Below are 21,842 nucleotides of genomic sequence, written 5' to 3' on the forward strand. Positions count from 1 at the left end.
GTCCCAGATGGTGTTTTGCGTCCGGTCTCATCTGACCAGAGCACCTTCTATCATGTTTGCTACATGGCTTGTGGCAAACAGGATGTGTTTTCTAAAATAGCTTACTTCTTTCCACTGTTCCATAAAGGCCAGATTTGTGGAGAACACAAATAATGGTTGACCTGTGTATAGTTTCTCCCACCTAAGCTGTGGATGTTTGCAGCTGATCCAGAGTTACCATAGGCCTTTTGGCGGCTTCTCTAATTAGTGCTCTCCTTGCCTCGGCTGTCAGTTTAGATGGACGGCCATGTCTTGGTAGGTTTTGAGTTATGCCATACTCCTTCCATTTTTGGATGATGGAATGAACAGTGCTCCTTGAGATGTTCAGAGCTTGGGATATTTTTTTAGAACCTAATCTTGCTGTCACGACCATGGTCATGGTCGTGACTCTTGAACCGTATGCTGTTGCCTGCGGTCTCGTTTGGTTGTTTCAACCACAGGTGAGGGCCGCTTATTTGTTGCCACACTTGTGGTTGCCGCTGGCAACATGTTTTTATTATGTATGTGGCAGTATAGCAGCCTGAGCTGGTGCTAGGCAGTTTGCTGCAATGTGCATGCGGTTGCACCTGGCAACCTCTCTTTATAGGTATGCCTTTTATCGGTGTGCACGGGGTGTTACATGTTATGTGTGCACTTTCCCCTTTAAGTGGTTGTCTTCCCTGGTGTGAAAAGGGTTAATTCCTTCCTAGTGTATGTGCACTGGGTGTGTCTGAGTGTGGGTGTGGCTACTTTGGGCCATAAAGCCTCTGCTGGTTTCAGTTAGCTGAGGGGTTCTTCAGCCTTGGTTGCTGGAGACCGCCTCCTGTTATTTACCATCTGCCAGTGGGTGCCCTTGTGGTCATAAGTTTATGTCTATGTGATGTTCAGTTGATATTTTCCTTTTGTTATTTGGTGCAGCTATGGATCTGGGTTCCTGTGTGCGGATGTGTTTTTGCTGGGTTCATTTAATGTTGTGTGGACATCAACTTGCCAGCACAGGGATCCAGTCAGCAAGGCTGTGGCAGGTAGGTGGAACTAGTTCAGTTCACCTGCCATATCCATAGGACTGTTTGTGTTCCCCTTTTCCCTGCAGCTTGGCCAGTGAGACTCCTGTTCCTCCGTGTCCAGAAGGAACAGGTCGTCTTACCCTACTCCTAGTTTAGGGCCACCCTGAGGGCTAGCAGGCACTTCAAGGTTCCGGAGTATGAGCCCTCCTACCATCAGGGTCGGCTCATACAGCTAGGAGTCGGGGTCAGATTACGGATGCGATTAGGAGGTGACCTGCTCCCTAATTCTGTCGTCCTGGTCGAGCAGCGACTACCATCTCCTGTCATCGCACGGCTGAGGGTTTTCCCCATCCTCAGCTGTGACAGTATGACCACAAAGGCTCCTCACGTGGCGTTTCCCTCGAAAGAGGGTGCAGCATGTACCGCCATCTGCTGATGGGGTGCATGCGCGTTCTTCAGAGGGAGAGCATTTTGGGGGTTTCGCCGCTGACGGCGCGGTGAGTGGCTTTTCCCCACCATTCTTTCACCGTTGTCTGTCTTGGCGTCCCCTTACTTTTTATTCCCTCACCGTTGTTTTGTTTGGTGTGCGGTTGCACACCTTTGAAAGAGGGTGCAGCATGCAAAGCCATTTGCTTTTTGCCTGCATGCGCGTTCTCCGGAGGGAGAGTGTTATGGGGATCACCGTTAACGGTGCGGTTGGTGGCTTATTCCCCGCCACCTTACCTTCCGTGTCCATGTTGGTGATCCCTCGTCCCTCTCCATGTTCCTATCTCTGGTCGTCTGCTGGCAGCATTCCGTTAGTGGTCCGGCTGTGTGCTGGTTAGGGGTGTCTGCTGGCAGCGACTGGAGTGGGGATGTGTGTGGAGAAGGGACGCAGGGTCAGTGCGCTCTCCCCGGGCTGTTTCTTTGCTGGTCTCCGGTTCCTGTGTGTTGTTCCAGAACCTGGCAGTCGGCTCCTGGTTCCTGATTGTTGTTTCAGGGGCCGGCAGCAGTCCTGGGGAGACACGCATAATATGACTCTGATTCCCCTTCTCCTATCCTCTTGTTGGGTCCCTCACCAATTTCCCTTTTTTTTGGTGGGGGGGCTTTGAGGGGTGGGAGTGTCACGACCATGGTCATGGTCGTGACTCTTGAACCGCATGCTGTTGCCTGCGGTCTCGTTTCGTTGTTTCAACCACAGGTGAGGGCCGCTTATTTGTTGCCACACTTGTGGTTGCCGCTGGCAACATGTTTTTATTATGTATGTGGCAGTATAGCAGCCTGAGCTGGTGCTAGGCAGTTTGCTGCAATGTGCATGCGGTTGCACCTGGCAACCTCTCTTTATAGGTATGCCTTTTATCGGTGTGCACGGGGTGTTACATGTTATGTGTTCACTTTCACCTTTAAGTGGTTGTCTTCCCTTCCCTGGTGTGAAAAGGGTTAATTCCTTCCTAGTGTATGTGAGTGTGGGTGTGGCTACTTTGGGCTATAAAGCCTCTGCTGGTTTCAGTTAGCTGAGGGGTTCTTCAGCCTTGGTTGCTGGAGACATCCTCCTGTTATTTACCATCTGCCAGTGGGGGCCACCCTTGTGGTCATAAGTTTATGTCTATGTGATGTTCAGTTGATATTTTCCGTTTGTTATTTGGTGCAGCTATGGATCTGGGTTCCTGTGTGTGGATGTGTGTTTGCTGGGTTCATTTAATGTTGTGTGGACATCAGCTTTTCAGCACAGGGATCCAGTCAGCAAGGCTGTGGCAGGTAGGTGGAACTAGTTCAGTTCACCTGCCATATCCATAGGACTGTTTGTGTTCCCCTTTTCCCTGCAGCTTGGCCAGTGAGACTCCTGTTCCTCCGTGTCCAGAAGGAACAGGTTGTCTTACCCTGCTTCTAGTTTAAGGCCACCCTGAGGGCTAGCAGGGACTTCAAGGTTCCGAAGTATGAGCCCTCCTTCCATCAGGGTCGGCTCATACAGCTAGGAGTCAGGGTCAGATTAGGGATGCAATTAGGAGGTGACCTGCTCCCTAATTCTGTCGTCCTGGTCGAGCAGCGACTACCATCTTCTGTCATCGCACGGCTGAGGGTTTTCCCCATCCTCAGCCGTGACACTTGCTTTATACTTCTCCACACTTTTATCCCTGACCTGTCTGGTGTGTTCGTTGGTTTTCATGATGCTGTTTGATCACTAATGTTCTCTAACAAACCTCTGGAGCCTTCACGGAACAGCTGTAGTTATACTGAGAATAAATTACACACAGGTGGACTCTATTTAATAATTAGGTGACTTTTGAAGGAAATTGGTCACACTGGATTATATTTAGGGGTATCAGAGCGCAAGGGGGCTGAATACAAATGCATTCCACACTTTTCAGATTTTTATTTATAAAAAATGTTGAGAAACCGTGTGTCATTTTCTTTTCACTTCACACATACTTGTGTTGGTCTATCACATAAAATCCCAATAAAATACATTTAAGTTTGTGGTTGTAACGTGAACAAATGTGGAAAAGTTCAAGGGGTATGAATACTTTTTCAAGGCACTATATATGAATTATACCCTGTCCAATACTCTCTATTCTCTATACAACATTTATCCCTATGTATGGTATTTCCAGCGACTATAGCTGCTGGTTTTGTTTTCACTGTATTATTTCACACACTAAACTATCATTGTTAGAACTAGACATGATTTTTTATTGATCTGGTATTTCATTTCACTTTCTTGTGTAGTGATACAGGCATACAGCTGCAGTCTGACGCCCTTGCTGCTAACACAGATCTCTCTAAGGCCTAACGTATATATTTTTTTGTTTACATTCCAATTTTTTGCGTTCCGTATAAGGACCGTATACCAAACCATTCATTTCAATGGATCGGCAAAAAAAACGGAAGGTACTCCGTATGCCTTCCGTTTTTCCGTTCCGTTCAAAGATAGAACATGTTCTATTATTGTCCGCATAATGGACAAGGATAGTACTGTTCTATCAGGGGCCAGCTGTTCCGTTCCGCAAAAAACGGAATGCACACAGACGTCATCCGTATTTTTTGCTGATCAGTTTTTTGCAGAGCGCAAAATACTGAAAAAGCCATACGGTCGTGTGCAAGAGGCCTAAGGGTTTATGCACATGCCCGTTGCCATTTTTCTGGTCCGCAAAACACTGATACTGGCTGTGTGTGTTCTGCATTTTGTGTTATGGAACGACCTGCCCTCTATAGAACTGTCCTATCCTTGTCCATAAAATGGATAAGAATAGGACATGTTCTATTTTATTTGTGGGGCTGCAGAATGCTTGAGCATAGACTCTGTTTTCCGTTCAGCATAACGGAAACCAGACGGATCTATTATGCCTGCCCATAGACTTCTATTATGACGGATCAAAACGGAATGCCTCTTAAAGGCTTCTGTTTTGATTTCCATCTTATGGGTCCGTTATTTTCTATTATAACCATGTTATAACGGAAAGCTATAACGGAATGCATAACGGTGATGAACAAGTCCTAACTTAGGTCTTTTACCAACAGCATATCATCATCTTCCCAAAATTAGATTCTACACAGGGATATAAATCGAAGCATATCCTTCTTCCTATGAGGGGAGATCTAATGACCATATATTAAGGGTCAGTACAGAGATCTCAACCACGTATCATCCTTGTGCTTTTCGCATCTGTATGTCTGTTCTGGAAAAAGACAGAACATATCCTATACTTGGAAAATGCAGTCCATGGACCCATGCTTGAGGCCTAAAAGTGATGTTTTAGTAAATAGGGTGGTCAATTTGGATATTATACCCTTGATAGGAAATCACAGGACTGAGCATGTAGTATTTCCAAACACTCAATAAGGGTCTGTTAATAAATACACTATACTGTATAAACAGTATATAAGCCCCTATACAAGACCCACCTGGAAAGGACATTTTTAGCATTGTTGGCAGCTATACAGTAGGGTGTGGGGTCAGGGAGGAAACATTCTGCCTCTCGGCTACATTCTTTTTTAGAAGATAAATAAAATAGAAGAATGTGAAGACATCATACCTGTGATCCAGACAGATTATTGCTGTAGTAGTCGGCTGGCATTATATTCTCTACAATGTCAAATAAACAGTAAAATGCACTCTCCTCGTCTTCCAGGACTAACAGAGCCATTGCAGCTAACCTACAAAATAGAAACTACGCTGTAATCGCATTTTAATGAGGTCATTGATTATTAGACTAATCTGATAATTATAAAGAATGGAAACACATTTTAAGGGGGAACCAGTCTCCATTTTTCTTCTGTAAAATAAACGCAGGTGAGTATACTGTTCTGCTAAACAAGGCTTGCAGGAGGCAAACTGATGTATGTGACACATAACTGCAGGGCCAGGTTTCTTCATGACCACAGAGATTCATAGGTCTTCACAGGAGCTGTATACATAAAACGGCAGAATATTTTTAACACTATTTGCAAAGTTGTTTCCCTTTTTTATTTAAATGTATACAATGGAGCAATATAAAATTCTCTTGTAAAAGTATATCCATTTTCAATGACTACAAGTTTCCTAAGCAAAGGACTTTGATTTCTAAGCAGAGTTGATTTGTTGATATGGCGTAGTGTCAGAACCCATCAAGTTTCTTACAATATCCTATACCAGTAATTAAAGGGGTTGTCCCCTTATGACAACTCATCCCTTATACACTGGGGCCCTCATTGATCACTAGAACTGCAGCCCGTGTTTCTCCTGTCTGAATGGAGGTACAGCCGCTCAATTCAACTCTATGGGGCTGCTAGAGATAGCCAAGAGCTTGTTACTTGGCTATCTCCGGCAGTCCCATATAGCTGAATGATATGGAAGCGTACCCCCATCAGTTAGACCCCTGCAGATCAGACACTTATCCCCTATCCTGTAGACCAGGTATACGTTGTTTTTGTTCACGGGCAAAACCCTTTTAAGGGATTTGCCAATGAACAAAAATTATAATCTATCACTATCCAATGTATAAACGCTGGGGGTCCATAGAAGTGAAGGGAGCAGAGCTCACGTGTGCACTAGGGGATTTATGATCATGGAAGTCCTAAGATACGTTTATAACCTATCCTGTGGATATATGCAGAAGCGGTTTTTTTAGCACTTACCTACCTTATCACTATATACGCATTGCTCACTGATGGCGCTTTGTGTAGATATTCCAGTATATGGCAGTTCTCTTTCCTGTAGTATCACTGAGATTCTGCTAGGAGGACAGAGCTGCTGGGTATGACAAGTGACTGGTTATATTACAGTTACATTTACCCTGTAACTGGGGTTGCCGCATCAGCTCCAGCAAAGAGAGAAGCTGTATTATATATAATTAAATGTATATTAACCCTTTATCTGCTATATAGAAAGGAATTTAAACAACCTCAGTACAAGAAACTCAGTTGAATAGACTATCCAAAAACAAATCAAAAACAGACATTAGTAGCATATCGGCTGCCAATGAGTAATTGGGGGTCACAATGGTTTGAGCTAAACAATGGTGGTGGAAAATTGTAGCAATGTCTGTGGTCAGACAGCTCCTTTAAATGAAGTGGCTTTCAGCCCCTGGAAATTGTGCACCAAAAGCTGAGAATAGTATAAAATAACAAACTGAGTAATATTCACCTCACAAATCCTCCACCCGTCCATGCTGTGGCTTTCCAGGTCCCCGAGTCCTGGCCTCCAGTGTCTCATCATGAACACATGGCTGTTGCAGCCAATCACTGGCTGCAGCAGACACCACTGAGTCACTGCAGATATGTCACCGCTGGAGGACAGTATACACAAACCAGTGGGGAACATGGGGACATGGGGGGACAGCGGGCTGGTAAGCCAAATGTTACTAGGTTTATTATTTTATAGCATTCTGAGCTTTGATTTAAAAATAATAATACATTCAAGGGCCTGTACAGCAGTTTAGTATAGTGTCGAAAGTTTTCAGCACTTATCTGAACCAGAGTCTTAATTGCCATTACAAAGATAACAACATTGCTGATATTGGTCTTCACTACTCTTAGTAGGCCACGTGACTGATGAACGTGATGCCGCTGACCTAGGAAGAGGCCACAGGATAGGACATCAACATGCAAATCCTGGACAACCACTTTAAATAAATCACCAACTAATGGTAAGCTTGCCTTATGGAGAATCAACCCAGCACACAGTACATAACATTTAACACATTTAGATTCTTCTTAGCAACAAAATACAAAGTGTTGCTTTATTAGTGACAGTATGACAACACATTTGTAAAGGGTTGCCAAGGAGAAACTGATAGAATTATGAGTGGTTTGAGGAAAGTGTCATCAAAGGGAAAGCAGTGTAAAATAAGAATGTGCAGACTTTGTATCACGCTTTTCATACTATAATCCCTTTGTGTCACAGCGATTTTCCATTTTTTACTCCCCACCTTCCTGGAGCCATTTTTTTTCCCCCATTCAAATAGCCGTTGTTTTTTGCGGGACACGTTGTACTTTCTAATGGTAACATTTAATATTGCATACAATGTAGGAAAAAATGCTGGATTTTTTTTCCATATGGATGGTATTGGAAAAAAAGCAATTCCTACATAAAAAAGACCTGTTAACTTCATTATCCAGGTCAGTTCAATCACAGTGATATCACCTTTACGGTATATCGTTTTAATACTTTAAAAAAAACTTAGAAAAAAGTTAAAAAAAAAATCTTTTCATCATCATATTCTGACCACTTTCTGATCACTTTTTATTCAATTCTTGTGAGGTGAAGTGGCTAATTGGCCATTAAATTTTTCGCTACAACGTTTACCTTAAAGGATAAATATGTTTGTATTTTAATAGTTTGGGAATTTTGGGATGTGGCAATATAAGTGATTTTTTATTGTTTATTTGTTTTTATTTTTAATATGGTGAAAGGGTGATGATTTGAATTAGTATTTTTATTTAACATATTTTTTTTTATATTTTTTTTTTACATAAATTTTCAGTCTTCCAAGGGGACTTTAACATGTGATCATCTGACCCCTTCTCCCATAGACTGCAATGGTTTGACATTGCAGCTTTTGGCAGATTTACTATGTTCTTATGTAGCCCTGCCTTCAGAAGGCACAAGGCTGCCATAGAAACCGAACGGCTCTCTTGAGCTAAGCGCGAGGGAGCAATTTGGCACGGGAGTGCAGATGTCGTGGTTGCAACTGACCACAGCATCCGAGGGGTTAAAAGTCTATGATTTGTGTTATCGCCGATCACAGACAATCCCTCTGAGTATCTGTTGTATAAAACAGCAGGCGCACAGTGGCTTATGGTGCCCAGTTTCTGAGTGGGCACCATCTTTAAAGTCCCATCATCAGGTGTACATGTATGCCTGATGTCATAAATGGGCTAAAAGCTATGAACACCTTTGATATAGAAATAAACGATTGCACATATATTAGTGGTTAACTTGAGGGGGGGGGGGGGATCGCACAAAGTTTCAAGTTGCAGTCTTAATTCTTTTGTTCATTTTCAGGCCCCCTGATAATCAGTTTACAAACTGCTCCTAGCCTCAGACTTTTCTAATGTGGATCCGTCCCTTCCTGTTACATATGCTGGATCTGTATGTCAAGAATGCTGATGTCTTGACTCTTCACTATATCACACTGCATTCACCTTCTATAGTCCATGAGGGATATCTTCTCCCTTTTCCCTCCCTAATGGTATCTCTGTAATGTCAGAAGAAGCAGCACAGCTAGCTATGTTCAGGAGCTGCACAGACTCTACAGCAAAAAAAATGGTAGAAATTTAAAATGAACATAATTTATAAAAATTGATTCATTTTGTATGTATGATGCAAATGAACAGGTGTCCATATGTCGGATCAGCTGCACTGGGGCCCAGAATGGGAGGGGGCACAGTGCTCCAGATTAGGGCCAAAATGATCACCAATGTGACTGAAAAATTGCACCAAAAGCTGTCCCTCTGTGGTGGCCATCAATATATGCGATTTTCTGTCCTCCTCCACTTGTTTCTGATTAGGATATGGAGCAGGGGGCTTAGTAGGTGACATACGGGCCACAGCAGTTTAATTCAGGAGGGCATATGCGATCGCTGGCCAGGTGGATAAGTACTTGATTCTCACAGCTTTAATTACCCCTGAGAGAGCATTATATACCCAGCCAGTGGCAGAGAGAAGGGTTTGGGTGGCCCCCAGGGCACTGGCCCACCGGGAAAGTCCAGTGTAAGCTCTATGGCTAATCCTCCCATGGGGATATTACTGAGGAGAGAGAAGAGCAGAGGGGGAATTACAACTGGGGGGCACTGTACATTACTACTGTGGAGGAGTGAGGGGGACATTACTGCTCTAGGGTCACTGTGAGGGACATTACTAATGTAGGGCCACTGTGGCCGATGTTACTGCTGTAGGGGCACTTTGGGGGACATTACTACTGTAGGGGCACTGTGAAGGACATTGATATTGGGCAGCACTGTAGGGGACATTACTACTGCGGGGGCACTGTGCGAGACATTGCTATTGGGCAAAATGTGTGGGATCTTACTACTGTGGGGGACATTACTAATGGAGGTGCACTGTGGGGGGGCATTGCTACTGGAGGGTCCTGTGGGGGACATAACTGGCAGTATCATTGAGGGCACTCTAGGGGAATTAATACCAGGGACAAAATAAGGAGCATTACTTGTGGCACTGGGGACTTCCAATACTGACGCACTATAGGGGTCATTACCGGGGCATTTTCTAGTATGAGGGCACTATTTGGGGCATTACTGGAGAAACTGGGTGCATTTTAATACTGGGGCACAACTGTAGTTTTTTTTGTACAGAGGCATTACTACTGGGGGAACTATAGGGGACATTATTAATACTGGTGGCACTATAATGGCATTTTCATTGGGAGTCAAATAGGGGATATTAATGCTGGAGGCACTGTATGGGTATTTCTATTGCAGGGGAATATTACAGGACATTATTTGTGGGGACACTCATTGTTGCTGGGAGCACAATGTAGGGTTATATTATTACTGTTGGGGGGGCATTTCAGTGGACATTATTATTACGGGGCATTCTAATTTCTGGAGGCACTATAGGCACATTATTTCTACTGGGCTCACTATTTTGTCAGCAGAATAGTATTTGGGGGCATTGGGGAGCACAGTATTGGGAGTGGCAGCAGGCTGATATTGACATTGAGTTTGTATTGAAAATGCGGGAGGTTGATGGAGAAATTGAGAAATCTAACATATTACAAACTTTGCAAAGACGAGATGCGGCTGAAAAAATTTGTCATGGTGAACTGGGTCAAACAGAGGAGATAAGGAAAGAGAACGTCTGAATCAAAGGAGATTTTAGTAGATGTAAGAGATATGTATATGTTTATGTCTAGTTTTGGGGGACAGGCACTTTCTTTGCACAGAGGCCCTCTGCGGTCTGTGTCCACCCCTGGCTTGAAGTCTTCTGCTTTTTAGTTTGGTGATCTTTTGGGCTTTGTCCAATGAAGTCTGCATAAATGTCTGTGAAGGTTCTCATTCATCCAGTTCATGGTATATTAGTGGTAATAAGTCAGAGCAACTGGACTTGTATATCATTTTTTCTTGAAAACATTTTGCTAGTCAAGTCCAGTTGCTCTGACTTATAACTGCTAATATGTTTGCATACATTGTAGAAGGGCCATGCTACTGATACCCACCAATGTCATATTCTAACAGGTTTTGTAGCAGGAGATGAATAAAACATTTAGACTTTTCCACCTTCAACGCCACAAGTTCTTCATTTTGCATGCTGCACTTACCAGACGCTGCAAATCTCCCTTTTTTAATACAAACTGGCGTTTTACCTGTTCAGTCCTTGACAGTAGCCAATGGTGGGGTTTTGCCATGAGTATGCTAATAGCACTCGTCTTAGCTTCTGAATGACCTCTGAGGTAGGACTGTTAAAGTGTTTATTATTGGTCAAAGTTCGATGTAAATCCAGTTCGATCTGCTGAGAGGCTGGATGTTGAGCACTCTCACATTTTCTCAGGAGGTCTTTGTAATGATTGGCACAGATACGAATCCGTCGACTTGTCAGCCATTTCCAGACACGTTTTCGGTGCTCAGTTGGGATACCACATCTCACCAGGGTTTTTAGCTCAGTTGAGTGGGACAACTCCTCAATGCTGTCCCATTTCATTTGTAAGGGCTTATCTACAACCTCATGAGTGAGCAGCTTGTTAGATCGAATTTCCAATGCCTGGATTTTGGCTAGAAGTTTCAAGTGTTCAACCTCATGCTCAGGAATGATCATGAATCCATAATCATCATATTCACTGGAATGAACAAAGTAGTAAAATATTATTTTCAAACTGAAGAATGCACAGCATTTTATCTGTATCCACCTGTGCCTGAATATTTTGCATTATTATTATTATATATTTTTTTTATTTGCACTATGCACAATGGCCAGGAGAGATGAAAAACCATGGCTCCCGGGCAACATAAAGTCATCCATTTCATTCCAAATATGAACAAAATGTAGAATTTGGGAGACAGCATCGTTTTCTACAGACTTCACTGACAAATAAATAAAATATATAGATCACCAAAAATGCTCATGTAAATTGAACAATTTAAAGCTGGATTATATAGTTTTTGAGACTACAACTTGTGACAACTTGGTCCTGCTAACGTAACAAAAAATACATATAAATAATGAAATAACTATGTTCTTGTCACTAAAATGGCATCAAGTGTACTGAAAGTTCCTAAATTGCTGATGCCCACGTCATAATATGTCTAAAGCCAAAAGGAATATAATTATTGTCTATGGTTTGCACTTGCTGTCCTGTCCTTATCTTATCCTAAACCAGTGGTGGGCAAACTTTTTAGTCAACTGAGCCAAATATCAACAACCGCGATTGAAATTTCTTTTAAGAGCCACATTTTTAAAACCTAAAATATATAGGAAGGTACATTGTTTTTAGTTTCAATAAGTGTCCGCTGATGATAATCAATATGAAGAAGATTACTAGCGTAGTATACACATAAATCCATCAGGGTGACATAAACTTCAGGTGAAAACATAAAAAGACTATCAGCCGCAAAAGACACACTATACTGAAATTGCCTCAGGGACACCCTATTTTTGTGGGGCTTATTAACTAAACTGCAATATCTCACCTTTCTACAGTTTGATCATTGCATTGTCCATTGGTGAATTATAATACATCACTGCGTTGCCTTTGGAGTCTGCACTTTTTATGTTGACATCGGACTTTGGGCATGACATAAATGATTTCTATGTCTCATGTTTTCTATATTTTTATTGCGTCAACAGTACCATTGAGGACTATTAGAGTGTGTTTTTACATATTTTTATATGTACTTTTTGTTATTTTGATCTTGATTATTATTTCATTTTATCTTTATAATTTTTTACTTTTATTAAACTTGTACGCAGAGCCAGTGCAAGGTGTGCACACCTATTTTATTACTTTTTCTGTTTAAATAGTTTACATGCCATGTTAATGATGATGCCAAATAATTAATGAGAGTCACCTGTAGAAGGAGGTAGCACACTTGACTATGCCTACTATGGCATCATGTTCGTAGCACATCAAGCGCCTGAGGCGGTGTTCTGTTATATTTCCCTACCCGGGAACTTTCACAACCCTCGTCACTTCCTGTTGTGAGGCAGCACGTTACGACGTTTGGAAGGAGGTGTGTACACCAAACTGAAGGCGATTATTCCGGCATCCTGTGTGATGATGCGCGTGGAAGGAAATATGGGCATGTGATATGAGATGTACACGCCCTCTACAGCTTTGTGGAACGCAAATGCGTTCCACAGGCAAGAAGACTGTAGTGCGGGCTTCACAAATCAGCAGGAGGGGTTGGTCTTTCGGGTATGTGGGAGCACGCACCTGTAAGAGCCGCATTCAAGGGGCTAAAGAGCCGCTTGTGGCTCGCGAGCCCCGGTTTGCTGACCACTGTCCTAAACCATAAACTATTTGGAAAATATGCAAGTTATCAGCGCTCTTTAAAGGATCATTTACACAGGTTAATGGAAGGTACATGTGGAATATATGATTGCTGCTATGATTAATCTTCTATCACGGATAATGTGAGGCGTTAAAACTAATATACTTTATTATAACTGATTAAAACCAGGGGGTCGTGTCCACAAATGTACATACAGTACATAGAGAGGCACAGTCAGGCAATATTGCCTAATGTATCGACTGGATTTAATGTTAACCAGTGGAATAGACAGTGACATAAAAAGGAAGCTGGGTAGGAGGTATCAATGCAAATGATTACCTAGGTGGCAGAGACCACTTGATCAGTATGTCGTTTCTGCCGGAGTTATGTCAGCTGCGATGATCTGACCATTATCACATAGTGTAGTATAATGAATGGTGATTAAAACCTATCTTCCCGCCACTAGATACAGCTCCCCAATGCCGCGTCTAAGGTTCAGCGCATTTCATCAAGATAAATTCATCAGGAGCAATTTACTTGGCAAACTGAAAGAGCTCGTAGTGGAACAAAACAAAAAACGCTGTTACTCTGTTTTTAATCAGTTATAATAAAGTATATTAGTTTTAACGCCTCACATTATTCGTGATCAGACTTGAGACGTTCACCTTGTTTATTTTTTTCAGAGCGGTACATTTTTATGATTAATCTTCTCCTATAAACTTTAAATTATGCTGGCAGCACATTCCCTGTTTACATGGGGAGTTGTTCTGCTGACTGGTAAGTAAGTTTTATGCTAGAAAAAGATCTGTTTAGCAAACAAACCAGTGTTTTCTATTTTGTTGTTTTATTGATGGGGTGTTTAGATACTGTGAGGCATGTGGATTATCATTTACTGGCAGCCCTGATTTTCATTTGATTTACCCTTTGCTTGTACACAGTCAGTGTACATGCAAAATATGTTCTTACCCCCCAGCCATCTGCTGTCAGATAGCAAGGAAGAAAACCCACCAGGGGTCCAGGCTTCAAGGAGGCCCCAGGTGGATAAAGTCACACCTCTTCCAGCTGACAGGCACCAGGAAGATGTAGCAGGAAAATGCTCGGCAGGAGGTCTCAGCCCCGGACCAGATCTATCACTTTCCCACAGACATGTTGGCACTGACATTTCATAAGGAATTATGAATCGTCCGTCTTTTTGTGATCCTGGGGCAAAGCCAAACATCCACGTGGTACTGGCTTGATGCTAGGATGCCAGGAAAGGGAGATATACATATCTATATGGACAAAGTCCTCACTCTGATCTGATAAAATCTTAGACACTTAGCCAATATATTTTGATCAAAACACATCTGTGCCCGCGTACCAAGCGCCAAGGTGGTCTCAGGTCAAAATATTTTGGCTAAGTGTCTCAGATTTTATCACATCAGAGTGAGGACTTTGTCCGTATATAGTGCTTGCATCTACTTTACTAAGTGCATTATTATTTTATTTCTGTGATTTTCTTGAATAATCTGGCCAGTGACATCCGTAAATTTATAGATATACATATCTCCCCACAGAAATCAAATAACGGTACCATGTTTGGACTCTACTTGTAGCCGGAACCCAGGCAGATCCGTTGGTCCCAGAACATTCTCACTGTGACCTACTGGCCTGGAGCTATGAACTCTAAAGGGTTTTGTGAGTCAGTTGCTGCCAGCCCAGCAGAGAGGAGGAAAAAAAAATAGTGCCATGGCATCAGTGGGGGCTGCCCTATAAGGCAAGACCATAATTAGACTAGGGCTAAACTGATGAAAGGTCCTCTTTAAGCTGACTGGCGTATAACTCCATTATGTTTCCTCATTTTAACTTCTTACCTGACAGGATTAAAGTGCACAGTGGATGGTTGGAGAGGTACTTTTATATCCGACTCTAAGGCATCTTCTATTAAACGTTTTATGACTGCACAGTATTCAGCATCCATATGTGGCAGAACTTCTTGCAGCTTTCTCAGTAAAATTAAATATTTGCTTTCTATCTGACAATTCCTAGCTTCCAGGTAAGAACTCTGTAATGGAAAAGAACTTCAAGTACAAGGATATTGTGTATTGTATGTGTGAATTACACCATGTATTAAAGCAAATCAGACCGTGTATTAAAGGGTTTCTCTGGGAATTAATAAGATAAAAATACTTAAATATATTTTTTTAATAAAAAAAAAAACAACTTTCATTAGTTATAATGGTTTGTTTGCTCTATGGAGCAATCATTATGAGAAATAAAATGGCCGCCATCCTATTAGTACACACGAAACCTGTCATAATCACACAACAGGACAAGCTAATTTACAATACTGAGGTAAAGAGCTGCCTCAGCATCCTCTCTGCTCTGCTTGTCAGGGATTATGATCCTGAATACAGCTGATAAGATATTCAGATAAATCTCTGTAGGAATAGAGGTCATGAGGAGACATGTAGTACAGAGAGGAGATGGGGATTTGGCTAATGAGCAGCAGCACTTGTCTGCAGTCTGCTGCATTACCAAAGCCCCGCATTACCACAGACTGTCCTGTCCGTCTTCTCTTTACTTTTGATGTCTCCTCATTCCTGACTCCATTCCTACATAGATTCAGCTGTATTCAGAATCATAATCCCTGACAAGTAGAGCAGAGAGGAGGCTGAGGCAGCTCTTTAGCTCAGTGCTCTGAAGTAACTTGTCCTGCTGTGTGATTATGACAGGTTTCGTGTGTACTAATAGGACATCAGCTATTTTATTTTCCCTGATGAATGCTCCCGAACTAATGAAAAGTATTTTGGAATATATTTATAATAAAGTAATATTAAAGTATTTTCAGTAAATGTATTTTACTAATTCCTGAAGAACCCCTTTAAAATGGAACTGTCTGCTTAATATGCTGTTCTATGTAAGGGTAGCACAATAAAGATACAGGTCCGTACCAGTAGTAACCAAAAACATTGTCGAGGAGTCCTGAGAGAATATATTATAGAGATATCTTACAAGGAGAGCAATCCTCCACCCCACTAGGACAGTGAACTGCATACCCTGAATATGTGCATACATAGCAACCTGTCAATTTGCATTCTGAAGGGAGAGAGAGGTAGGGGGAGTGCTCCCCTCATGAATACACTCATAAACTATGTGTCACTTGGATACTTTCAGTGCTCCTAGTAGCCATATAGCCCAAAATTATTTGTGCTGTTTTTGCATTAGTATGGATCTGTAGCTGTAATATTCTGCTATTACATAGGACAGCATTATATGCTGACAGATTGGCTTTAAAGTGTCACAGAACTTAAAGGGAACCTGTCACCTCCAACAAACATCCCAAGTTGGCAGCAGTACCTGAGAGTAGCCAGCAGTGTGTTTGTAACGATCATTTTCTTCTTGAAGGCAGATGCAGCAAAAGCTGTAAAAACGTTCTTTAATCCCCTGCCCGGTGCGCTTCTCTAGTCAGGCTTGAAGTCACGGAGGCAGCGGCCTCCTTGTTTCAAGTCACGGTGACCACGCCCCCTTGCCTGCCCCTTCGCTGTGATTGACAGCGCTTATGTACGACAGTTCGGCTGGCTTTGCCGAACTGCCGGCTGCCAGTCACAGCGAAGGGGACGTGGTTACCGTGACTTGAAACAAGGAGGCCGCTGCCTCCGTGACTTCAAGCCTGACTAGAGAAGCGCGCCGGCAGGGGATTAAAGAACGTTTTTACAGCTTTTGCTGCATCTGCCTGCAGGAAGAAAATGATCGTTACAAACACGCTGCTGGCTACTCTCAGGTACTGCTGCCAACTTGGGATGTTTGTTGGAGGTGACAGGTTCCATTTAAAAACATTTTTTGATACGTCATAGACACTTACCAAAGGTTTTAATTAGTGGGGGTCTGAGTGCTTAGACCACCACGAATCGCTAGAAGGATGAGAAGCTCTTACAACGCATTCTCTGTTTCCTCTCTGCAGGAGATGGAATCGGGACAGACTCATTGACTTTCTACTGAGCCCATCTCCTGCTGCGAGGAGGGACAACACGCTATGTGAGCTCTTCTCTCTCCTTGTTCTAGTGATCGCTGGGGGATCAGCACTCAGACCCCTACCAATCGAAACCTTTGATATGTCGCTATGACATAGCAAACATTTTTAACAGGTCAGTGACACTTTAAGGTATTCTTGGATATCACTGCTAGGGGGCATTTAGAGAGTGTGGTCAACTAGTCAATACATATTTTAATGGGGTACATTCACTGGGCATGCGTACTGCAGATTTAACTACAGCAATCTGTACAATTTCCAATAAGCATGATGGCCATTACCTTCATATGCTGAGCTGTCTCCTTTTTAGCTGTGTTCCTCCATAGCTGTGTCACTTGATGGATTTCAGAGTTTAAGAACTGGTTCTGCGTTTTATAGGCATCAATGTCATCCTTTTGAAAGATAACAAGTACAGTTAATGTTCTGTTAGAAGTCACTTACTCTAGGAGTTCACATATCACAGTTTACAACCATATCTGTTTGCATGGACAATTTGCTTACCATTAAGCTGTCAATTTTCCTCAATTGCCCTTGTAAGGTCTCAATGTCAGTTCTGTTTTTATGATCGGAATCAATCTGGCTAAGAAGCTGCTCATTCTGCTTCATGATAACTTGTTGTTTTGCATTGTTCTTTTCCATTAGCAATTGTACATGCTCCTTTAGTTCCTCCATATGAATCTCCTTGAAGCTAACACATTGTTCTAGGTCCAGCTTTTTCTGCTCCAGGGCCTCCACACGTTGCCTCAGGTCCTCAATTTGCCTAACCTTATGTCGTATTAATTCCAGCCTGTCTTTCTCCTCTGGGGCACTCAGATACTCAGAGCATGCTCTTTTTTCCTCCTGAGCAGACTCAAGAGCACGGTGAAGAAGCTTAACAAGATCCTGGTGGAAACAATAATAAAGGGAACTTACATTGTTGGAATTATTTACTTTCTAAGAATCGCTGATCACTTTAAATGTTCTTGCAGATTCAGTATAATACAATGGGGGAGATTTATCAAACTTGTGTAAAGTAGAACTGGGTTAGTTACCCATAGCAACAGGTTCCACCTTCCATTTTTGACAGCTCCTTTGGAAAATGAAAGGTGGAATCTGATTGGCTATGGGCACCTAAGCCAGTTCTACTTTACACAAGTTTGTTAAATCTCCCCCAATGTCTTTACTAGGCTCATATCTACCCCTTATATATTTACCCCTTATATTTTTTTCATTAGTGGTTTATTTAATAGATGTATAAAAATATGACATACTGTCCATTAGAATTCTGACCAAAGTAACACAACAGCTAAAATTGTTTCTTTACCCAAGACAGTACATAATTTTATACAGCAGGACTGTTACTGGTCACTGCTGCATCTATGGTTATCTAGAGTATCTTTCACCAAAATGCTATTTTTCTATGTTTTCGCACAAGTTATTCCAGAATTATGTAATATATTCTGCCCAATGATATGAGTATCCTATAACTCATACTGTGGTTCCCTTCAGCGCAATTCATGTGTTACACATAGCAAAACCTTCTCCCTGTGTAGATGTGCGCTTCTCCACTGATTCCAGTACACTTTGTGCCACCTTGATCAGTGGCCCCTATTTAGAGAAATAGTTTAGTGTTGTCGTTGCACCCAGAGGCTCCGCTCCTTTTCCTTGATGGCCGCATCCCCACCACTTTGAATGATACGTCCAGGCAGTGTAGATGTAATGGCGCCTGGCCCTGAAATTGCGCGGTAGTGCATTCATCACAGTACAGGGCTGAATGGTGCTAGGCAGAAGTCCATCTGTCCAGTGATCTCCAGCTCTGTACTGCATGTACGGGAATACACTGTTGTGAGATTTTAGGTCCGGGCGAGATTACATATACACTGCCTGTCCCTGTCAGTCAAAGTGGTGGGGACGAGGATTGCAGGGAAAAGGAGCGGAGCCACTAGTTAAAAAGGCAACCCCATCATTGTACCAAGTGGCTCATTTGCATAAACAAAATGTTTTTTTTCTGTAAATAGGGACCACAATAAGAGCTACAAGTGTACTTGATTTTTTATTTGTCTGATCTGAGCTTTGATTAACATTGGGGGTCTGATATGAGGTCTGATTGGGGGTTTTATTAACATTGAGGGGTCTAATCTGATGTCTGATTGGGGTTTGAGCTGGGGTCTAATTAACATTGGGGGTATGATCTGAGGTCTGATTGAGGTTCTTAACATTGGGTGTCAGATCTGAGGTCTTTTTGGGGGTCTGAGCTGAGGTCAATTTAACACTAGGAGTCTGAGCTAAGATCTGATTATCTTTGGGGGGTCTGATTGGGAGTCTGAGCTCAGGTCTGATTAACATTGGGGCTCTGAGCTGAGGTTTGGTGAAAAATATTTTCTTTTCTTATTTTCCTCCTTTAAAACCTTGGGGCGTCTTATGGGCAGGTGCATCATAGGATTTCTTTGCATCACCATATTCTGACACCCATTCATTTTTTTATGTTTCTATCCAGAGACCTGTATGAGGGTTTGTTTTTAGAACGGGGAGCTGTAGTTTTTGTTGGTACCACTTTGAGACGCATAGAAGTTTTTGATCACTTTTCATTAAAAAAATGTTTGGGGGGGGGGGAAGACGATAAAAATGGTGAATTACACATTTTTATTTTTTATTTTGTTACCGCTTTTCACCCTGCAGAAAAATATTTTCATGTTTTAATAGTTTAGACATTTTTGGACATGGCGATACTAATTACCATATGTCTATTTTTATATGTAAAAATGGGAAATGGGGATGATTTGAATTCATATTTTTTGTGTTTATTCATTTAACTTTAAAAAAAAATTTACTGTCATTTTTAGTTCCCTAAGGTGTCTTGAACATGCAATTGCACTTTATGGGATGTCAGGCCGGTGGTTGTCAGGTGTATGATACAGTCTGCACCTACGGCATATGGAGCATGCTCAGCTTGTGAGCCCGCTCCATACAAGGGTTGTCCAAGTTATTTTTTTGTTCTTTGCATGTGCTGCTGTGAAGCAGGCTCAGGTGGGATTGGGCTTGTGTAGATAGGTATTGGATGGAGTTAAGACATGTGACATAGTGTAAAAAATAAACTACTATGGGCAGCATGTAACCTGATCAGTGAGCTCATAATCCCTAATTTCTCTCAAGATGAGTGGAGATTTTAACATACCCAATGCTCCCATTAACTTATAAATTATGAAGACTGAAATTGTTTGCTACAAAGGAGATAACACTGACAGGTAGAACTAAGGCCAGACAGGAAACATTCATGAAATACATGTCTACCTTTTGAGACTTTAATTCTTCAGTTACTGCTTGAATTTGGAGCTGTGAATTGTTCATCTTTTCATGAGAAATATTATCATGATTAGATGGGAGGCATCCATTTTGCTTCCTTGCTTTCCTTGCAAAGTTTAATGATGGAGACATTTTCTCAAACTGTTTTGCAGTTCCTTCTACTGTGAGAAAAGGATATAAATGTGATTGCATTAATCTTCCCAAAGATGTAATATCTACGCCAAGTCATGGCAAAAATTACTGGAATAACTGAGCACTTTGGACGCTGTAAAGAACAGCAATTTGTTTTTATGAGACTTCTAATAACCGTCATTAAGTAATGATGAAACAGGTATGTGAAAATGAAGCTGTAGGGTGATTTCCACTGCCCTATCTGAGAGCAGTATATGATTGAAAGAGAGAAGCTGAACTCTGTAATAAATGTATTTTCATATATTTGGGGCATGGTGTCTCAGTAAAAAAAAACTGAGTAAATCCTGACAGGACTCTTAGGAGAGACAGTATCTCTCCCCACTCATCATGAACAGGATAATAGGAGAACTGTCAATCACTCTTTCTTGGTGAGGCGATCAGGACTCTTACCTTCTCTCATAGGAGTCCTGTCTGGATTTACTCTGCTTTTAACTCAAAAATGTTGCTCCAAATCATAGAAACCTATACATCACAGGGATCAGTTTCTCTCCTGCTGCTTTTCTCAGATAGGGAAGCAGAAATCACAGGTTTACATATTACTACATATTACACTTTTAATTATACAACTGTGTGCTTTGCACTGGAGACCTGCTACATAGACATACACAACATTGGGGTCAGTAATGTAAACGTATATACAAACGTCTCACCTCTACACTGATTAAATATTAGGATACTTTAGGTGACCGGTCAGCTGACTACCCAGTATCAGCGTACATAAACTAGAAAAATTACATATATTACATGGTTTTGAATAGACACTATTCACAAAAAGTTTGAGATGTTTGGCTTTCAGGTGAAATTTACGAAAATAGTAAAAAGTTCACACTACAGTGATACTGTATATAATGAAAGTAGGGCATTTAAGTAGAAGCATGCAATGGTGATTTCTTCATCTCAAACAATTTATTGGAACAAAAGCCAACAAAAATGTAAATGTCTCAATAACGTGTCATGTGGCCTTGAGAATCAATTACAGCTTGACAACGAAGTCTCATGCTGTTCACAAGTCGACTTATTTTCTGCTGAGGCATGGCATCCCACTCTTCTTGAAGGGCAGCCCACAGGTCATAGAGGTTCTGGGGTACAGAGTTACAAGCCTCTACACAGCGACTCAGCTGATCCTATAGGTTTTCAATGAGATTCAGGTCTGGAGAAAGTGCAGACCACTCCATTTGAGGTACCCCAGTCTCCAGCAGCTGTTTCCTAATGATGCGACCTCCATGAGCTGGCACATTTGTCATCCATGAAATTGAAATTAGGTCTGTGTTGTTCACGCAGAGGCACAATGATTGGAATAATAATGTTATTCAAGTAGTATGGGCTTGTCACTGTACCATTCACAAAGTGTAGGGCAGTTCTGTATTGACTAGACACACCTGCCCACACTGTAACACCACCACCACCAAAGATCGTCTGGTGACAAC

At 42.0% G+C, this 21,842-nt stretch overlaps 1 protein-coding gene across 6 annotated transcripts in view; it reads right to left on the minus strand.

The window, feature by feature from the left end:
- TBC1D2 (TBC1 domain family member 2) overlaps positions 1-21,842 on the minus strand; it is a 53,669-nt gene that overhangs the window by 11,622 nt on the left and 20,205 nt on the right. For 5 of the 6 annotated variants that reach the window (XM_044305360.1, XM_044305340.1, XM_044305344.1 and 2 more), the window contains exons 6-11: positions 20,212-20,384; positions 17,443-17,823; positions 17,223-17,333; positions 14,783-14,973; positions 10,808-11,278; positions 5,039-5,159 (exon numbers count right to left, since the gene is read on the minus strand). In XM_044305360.1, coding sequence (XP_044161295.1) covers positions 5,039-5,159; positions 10,808-11,278; positions 14,783-14,973; positions 17,223-17,333; positions 17,443-17,823; positions 20,212-20,384 — 1,448 coding nt within the window. The remainder of the gene's footprint in view (positions 1-5,038; positions 5,160-10,807; positions 11,279-14,782; positions 14,974-17,222; positions 17,334-17,442; positions 17,824-20,211; positions 20,385-21,842) is intronic. The other variant, XM_044305368.1, reaches the window with a different exon arrangement.

The sequence above is a fragment of the Bufo gargarizans genome, chromosome 1 (genome assembly GCF_014858855.1).
Source record: "Bufo gargarizans isolate SCDJY-AF-19 chromosome 1, ASM1485885v1, whole genome shotgun sequence".
Classification (NCBI taxonomy): Eukaryota; Metazoa; Chordata; class Amphibia; order Anura; family Bufonidae; genus Bufo; species Bufo gargarizans.